The sequence below is a fragment of the Orycteropus afer genome, unplaced genomic scaffold (assembly GCF_000298275.1).
Source record: "Orycteropus afer afer isolate SDZICR_OR568_19922 unplaced genomic scaffold, OryAfe1.0 scaffold00018, whole genome shotgun sequence".
NCBI classification, from domain to species: Eukaryota; Metazoa; Chordata; class Mammalia; order Tubulidentata; family Orycteropodidae; genus Orycteropus; species Orycteropus afer.
In genome coordinates, this window is record NW_006921605.1 from 17,301,069 (window position 1) to 17,308,318 (window position 7,250).

Below are 7,250 nucleotides of genomic sequence, written 5' to 3' on the forward strand. Positions count from 1 at the left end.
AAACATTTGCTACTGCAACTATTTTTATGGTAGTAACAAATTTTAAAAATCAACAGACTGTTTCTACAACTTTTATTTAACAGAACAAAACCCAAGTTGATTAGTTTTTATTTTACCGATATCATTATCAATTTTTCCATAGTTGTTCTGAATAGTGCATTTTCCTATTTAACATTCTGCTCTCTCTTAAATTGCATCTGCCAATCTCTGGGATAATCAACTTCATGAAAAAGATAAAAGGAAAACAGTTTTTTAAAAAATGAAAAGTCTGTTGTGCTTATAATGAAGCTAATGTATTTTATATAACCTTTTCTGAAATGCGTATTTCCAAAAAATCACAAAGCCCCACTACTAATGATAAAACTTAGAAGCAGATGGTTATCAAGTGGTTAATTAACCAAAAGTTGCTGAAGTGGGCTTGAAATAAAATTTCTACTTGACAAGTGAATGATACTTGCTTGATAGGAATGAAGTGTCTTATCTCACTACACTGATTTCTAATGCAGTGCTAAAAAACATCTTCCCACTTTCTTATCCCACAGTTTCATTTTCTAGTATAATTAGGCCTTTTTCCAAGGCATCTATCGGCAACCAATTAAGAAATGCGCACTCAGGTTAACCAATTTTGATTTAAATGGTGTTTCTATTGACATGCACTATGCTAATTTCACAAGTACTTACTTGTATTTGGGAATTTCTTCTAACTTCTTGTCACCACTTATTCGGTGAACCAAATCTGACTGTTCATTGTCAAAAGGAGCCAGGATAACATAAAGAACAACACTTTTCAGAGCCTAAAAATTCAATTGTATGACACAACAGGTTAGTTACAAGATACGAACCAAACAAAAACTTCTGAAGGAACTAAAGAACTGTGGAAAATACTTTTTAATTTTGTACATGAAAACGCTTAGGAAAGAAAATAATCTTCCCTTGTTCTGTTTATAGTGTCCTCTTGTAATATTAGTTTTCATAAAACTATAATAAATTTTGTTAATTTGAATTACCACCTGAGTTAACATTCATTTTTGCTAAATATTTAAGGAAAAAAGTTTTATAACAAGTTTAACAACAAAAATGTAGAAAATCCATATAAAATCAAAACCAAACCCTCAGTCATCGAACAGATTCTGACTCACAGCAACCCTACAGGACAGAAGACAACTGCTACTGTCTCCAAGGCTGTAGTCTTTATGAAAGCAGACTGTCTCATCTTTCTCCATCGGAGTGGCTGCTAGGTTCACACCACCAAACATCTGGTTAGCAGCCAAATACTTTAACCACTGTGCCATGAGCTACTTAAAATTATTGTTGTTAGTTACCATTGACTCATGCTTTTGTTAACTAACTTCCAAAGCAATGCTAGGTCTTTATCTGCAATCTTTGTTAACAGGTAACTGTACTTATTTTATGTGTGTCTATCTTTTTAAAAGCATTACATAATTTAGACTACTGTCCCAACTAACCTGTATCACACATTGAGTAGAGAGCACCATGATACAATTGCTTATAATAACTAAAGTTAAAATTATTTCAAAACAAATAAAAATGCAAACCCTTTCAAATAAGTATCAAAACCAATTATAAGAATATATTCTTACTTGTTGCCACTTTTCACTTTCTGCCTGTATACAGGGTGTGTCATATATTGCTCTGTAGTGCTTACAAATGGACAAATAAGATCCCTCATGTTGATCCAGCTGAATCATTAAATTATAGTATTTCAACTTTAATTTCTGGAAGAAAAAAGTTAACAGAATAAATTGTGTTTTACAGGTTTTGTTCTACTTTTCATGTAAACATGTAGTCAGAGAGATGCTTACCTCTGTATTTTCTTCCTGGAAAAATTTAGTGTTAATTTTCTTGCTGATAATTTGCGTACGAATGTAATCCTTCACAGCTAGGCATAGCCTCATTTGCTCCAAAATAAACTCCACTCGCTCTTTCTTTTCCATTGACCCATAGGTTTCCACCTAGTAGGATAATTGTCCAAATAAGTTTATATTTAGTAATTTTTAAGAGTTGTAACAAAGATAATGTTAAACTATTCACCCTCATCAAATAATAAGAATCTTCATGCATATTAGGGGTGTGGACCATTGTATAAACTTAGTTTCAGCCAAAAAGTAAAAAAAAAAAAAATGGTTACCAGGAGTAAGTGGGAGGGAGGGGAAAGGAGGGCTCACTGCTTATGAGAAACACTGAGCTTCTGTTGAGAGTGATGGAAAAATATAGAAACAGATAGCAGTAATGGTTGAAAAACAAGAGGAATGTGATTAATGTCACTTAATTGTACATGTAAAAAAAATGTTAAAATGGCTAATGTTTTGTTCCACATATTTTGGCAAAAAACAAAAAAAGAAGAGGAAAATGTATTGCACAGATACAGTGATATCATTTTTTGCTTCTTGTAGATTATGGGTAAGAGATACTACTGAAACGTTAGAATGATTAGTTTTACACAATGGGGGCCCTTGGAGGGTCCCAGAAGAGAATGAATTCCGTAAAATTACAAGCAAAATATTGAGTGTCGTTTATATGTCTGTTTTTCTGCTGAGAGAGTGCTTGGCTCTTCCCAGATTTCTTAGCTCTTTGCTGCCTCATTCTGAGGCCTCCTGAAACATGCCAAATTATAAGGCAATTCTTCTTTGTTAAACCAATTTTGTCTAGAAATTGACCACCAATCAAATATTCATTAAGAATGAAGCCAATGATTAACAGGAGATTCCTAAGACATAAGTAAACAGTACATGAGTTAACTTATTTTCTTAGCAGTTGAATTTAGCTGGAGTATATTATACAATTTGCAGGTACTATATTAAGTAAGTTTCACACTCTATTGTGCCAGGGCTTCCAATCAGCTCATTCCATCTGATGCTCTGCTGAGAATTTGTCTCTCTACCCCAGATATGCTGAATCGGAATCGACACTTTCACAAATACCCAGATGATTCTTATGCATGTGTAAGGTGATTCTTGGGGACCCTGTTAAACTGTAGATTCCGAGTCAGTGTATCTGGAGTGAAAAGGCAAATTCTCAGCATGTGGTTGACACAGAATGCGCACACTTCTACTCTTAGTGGTTTCAGAAAAGTGACAAGGTTCCCAAGTAAGTTACTTCCACGAGACAATACTGCTGCCTAAATATAGTTTACAAACTTGGAAATGCACTACCTTACCTGTAACTCTTGTAAAATGGAGGCTGCCTCTTTTACATCACCATTTTGTTCTTTTATAGTTGCTAATGTTTTAGTCAGTCGAGCACGCTCAATTTCAACATAAATCTACACATAAGAGAAACTTACATTAACAAAATGCTTGCAGAAAAGTATTAAAATTAAAAAGGTAGAATTGAACTATCATTCAAAATAAGTGTAACAATATTTTATCTTGCAGTCCTTGTGCCCTTAACCTGACATATACAAATAAACCTGTGAAATGTTTTAGGCACTGTGCCACCTTCAAGCTCAGTCTTGCACTCTAAGCCTCTGTTCCATAGCAACTGTCTCCCTATTTCACTCCCAACCACATAAATCTTAATTTCCAACAACACCAAACCATTTATAGTTCTCTGGTGGTGTAGTGCCTAAGGGACTTGACTGCTAACCAGAAGGCTGGCAGTTCAAACCCACCAGCCACTCTTCGGAAGGAAGACTGGGCAATCTACTTCCGTAGTGATACTGCCTCGGAAACCCAAGGAGGGGTCGCTCTGAGTCAGATCCGACTTGACGGCAGCTGAGTTTGTTTTTTTTAAACTATAGTGAGGGTGGCAAGATTCTGTCTCGCTCACTTCAGAGATGTCATCAGTAAAGACCAATCACGAGAAGAGGGTATTTTGTTTGGTAAAGTAGAGGGTCAGCAAAAGTGAGGAAGACCCTCAATGCAATGAGATGGACTGACACAGCCACCACAGTGGACTCAAAACCACACAACATTCCTGAGGATGGTATAAAACCTGGCGATATAAGGTCACCACGAATCAGAACTGACTGGACAGCAACTAACAACATAGTTTCCTAAATACATCAGGTATTTCTTAAGTATCTTTGTATATAATTTCCTCTCCATCTAAAGACTTCATCTTGCTTACTTTTGGGCACGTCATCAGAAGGGACCAACCGCTGGATAAATACATTGTGTTTGGTAAACTAGAGGGTTGACAAAAATGAGGGAGACCTTCAATGAGATGCAGTGACACAAGAGCCACAACAATGGGTTCAAACACGAGGCTGGTACATGACCTGGCAAAGTTTCATTGTTATACTCAAGGCTGCCACGAATCAGAACTGACTTTCCTTCTGCAACCACTAGCAGGGTATCAATTAGTCAAGGACTGATTAGGAGGCCTGTGATTTCCTCAACGTAAGTAAAGCACTATTGAACCATTATTGACAATAACCTAAAATAATGAAAACTATGTTGCAACAGTTTTCTAAATGTATCATGTGTTTCTTACTTTAGTACCTTTTTATATAATTTTCTTTAAGTCTAAAGATGTTTTGTCTTGCTTACTTTGGACATGTCATAAGGAGGGACCAGCCACTGGAGAAAGACAGCATGTTTGGTAAAGTAAGAAGACGACCCTCACTGAGACAGACCAGCAAAGGGGCAGCAACAATGGGATAAAACATGGCAATGGTTGTGGGGATGGTGCAGGACCGGCCAACTCTTCATTCTGTTATACATAAGGTTGTTATGAATTGCAACCAACTCAATAGTGCCTAATAATGTCTTTCTCCTCACCCATGGTCCTGCAGAATTTCTATTCATTCTTTAAAAATCAGCTCAGCCACCTTCCACTCTTTGAAGCTTTCCTGGGAATCTCAGCTGGTCAATCCCTACTCTGGGCTACATGGGAACTATAGGCACACTGCTACTGTCATGACAGTGCACAGTGACTACTTATCTGTATGATTTTGTCTTCTATACATTAATCTCTTTGAGGTGAGAAATAGTTTCTTGCTCACTATGGAACCAGCACAATAAACATTTGATGAACTGAACTGAGAGTCAAAGAAAGATTAAATAAGATAAAGTTATGTTCTCAAACAACAAAAATCTATCTAGAAAGAAACCTATCTACCATTTCACATCTGTCCTTTTTAAGAAAACAGTAAGACTACACAGAAAAAAAAAAGAAAAAAATACAAATAGCCTCTGGTAAGCCAGGGTGAAATACTGTTATTAATTTAAATATTACAGTCAAACCTTTCCTATTCCAAATATAGACTCTTCAGGCATATCTAGGCCAGTATGAAGAGTTAATTCATTATTACCATATGTAAATTTGGGCTAAGACTACTAATTCCTACAAAAAAAAAAAAATTCTGGGTACTAAGACTGCCATTATTTAAGCACATTCATGTGCATACAGGAAGATACTAAAAGGACATGCACAAAGATATTATTAGTGGAATTAAGGTGGTAGTATGTGTATTTCTTCTTAAATGCATGTAAATATATACATACACAAACACAGACATATATATATATATAAATAAAAACATCTCTGAATACTAGTATGGTAGCTAGTGAACCCTCCTTGGGTTTCTGAGGTAGTATCTCTACAGAAGTAGACTGCCTGTGCCTGGTCTTCCTTCTGAGGAGTAGCTGGTGGGTTTGAACCACCAGCCTTCTGGTTCGCAGCCAAATGCCTTAGGTATTACGCCACCAGAGCATCTTAAATATATACATATACAAACATATATCTATATATATAAATATCTCTGAATACTAGTGTGGTAGTTAAGGTTGTTGTCAAGTTGTCTTAGCCTGGTTGACTGGCTGGGCAGCTGGATGTAGTTATTCCCCATGTGAGACTGGCAATCAACTCCATGGTGGAATCTACTGGTGCAGCTGAGTAGCTGCTTTAGGGATGTGGTCTGCTTCCAGTATATAAGCAGCAGCTTTGAGGAAGGTCTCCATGTTATGGCACACATGAACCCTGCATGTAGCCGAGTTGTTGTTGTTCAGCAGCCTGCCATGTTGCCCTCCTGATCTTGGGACTTTAAATGGACTTGAATTAATGGCCTGCCGTGTGGTCTGGTAATACCGGGACTCTGCCTTTTTACTTGTCAACCTTAGGTTTGTCAGCCTCAGCAGCCAACAGCTGTCTGAGTAAAGAGACACCTTTAGTTTCAGTGGGCTGGGAGCAAGAGGCAGAGCTGAAGCCCAATGTTGAGGGGCTTTCACCCAGTTCCTAGAGCCTGACACCTGGAACTTGGACTTCTAACTCCAAAATTTTAAGAGAATAAACTGTTTGTTAAAGCCATCCCATTTGTGGTATATTCCTGTCAGAGTGGCACTAGGTTATCAAAACAACTAGTAATACAGTACATATCCTTGTGAATTATGTCAATAGAACACTTACTTTTCCTTCTGTAACCATTCGCAGGGTATCAATTAAACGAAGTTTGATTGGGAGGTCCGTAATTTCCTCAACATAAGTACAGCACTGTTGAACCATTTTTGCAACAGCCTAAAATAATGAAAACAGTTTGTAAGAAAAATTCATTTCTCGTACAAGAAAAAGACCTGATATATTTTGATAAAAGTGCTGTGGTCAAATTTGGTTTTCCCAAGCAACTATGAATATTGAAATGCCCATAAAAGAACATCAAAAACTCTTTAAGCCTAAGAAGTAGCCCGGAACACCCAGTAGCCAATCAATATAGGTTAGGGAAACTTCAGATGCAAAGGATCTACCCCACACACAACAACTGGTGAACTGTGACACAAAAGAAAAGGTGCAAGAGGTCTGACTACAATGCTATTAAGAGGCTAGCTAGCATTTTGGCAGCCAAGAAGATGTGGCAGCAGACGAAAGGGGGAAAAAACAGGGAGAAGAGAGTTCAACAGTGGCTGTGACAGCAGTAAAGTCACAACCAGCAGATGCTGTGAGTGTAGAGAAGATAACCAGTGGCAAAAGCTAAAGGTAAAACAGCTCACTCATCCAAGCGGGCAGAAGCCAGTGCCACCACACTCACCTCCATAAAATGTGACAGATGAAGCCAAAGCTGCTCTTGCCCTCAGTTTCCTCATAAGTAATATAAGCAGCTTGGACTACATCCTGAGTAAGTTCCCTCCATCTTTAACATCCTATGATCTAGATAAGGGATTGGCACACCTTTCCAGTAAAGAGCCACACAGTAATAATTTAAGTTTTGCAGGCAATACAGTCTCAGTGGCAATTACTCAAGTCTGCCACTGAATGTGAAAGCAGCAATAGATAACATGCAAACAAACGAGCAC

General features: G+C 37.4%; 1 protein-coding gene across 1 annotated transcript in view; it reads right to left on the reverse strand.

Moving 5' to 3' along the window:
- Positions 1-7,250, reverse strand: part of PSMD12 (proteasome 26S subunit, non-ATPase 12) — a 24,511-nt gene that overhangs the window by 5,291 nt on the left and 11,970 nt on the right. The window contains 5 exon segments of the mRNA XM_007959901.1: positions 663-794; positions 1,602-1,736; positions 1,824-1,973; positions 3,179-3,283; positions 6,370-6,477. Coding sequence (XP_007958092.1) covers positions 663-794; positions 1,602-1,736; positions 1,824-1,973; positions 3,179-3,283; positions 6,370-6,477 — 630 coding nt within the window.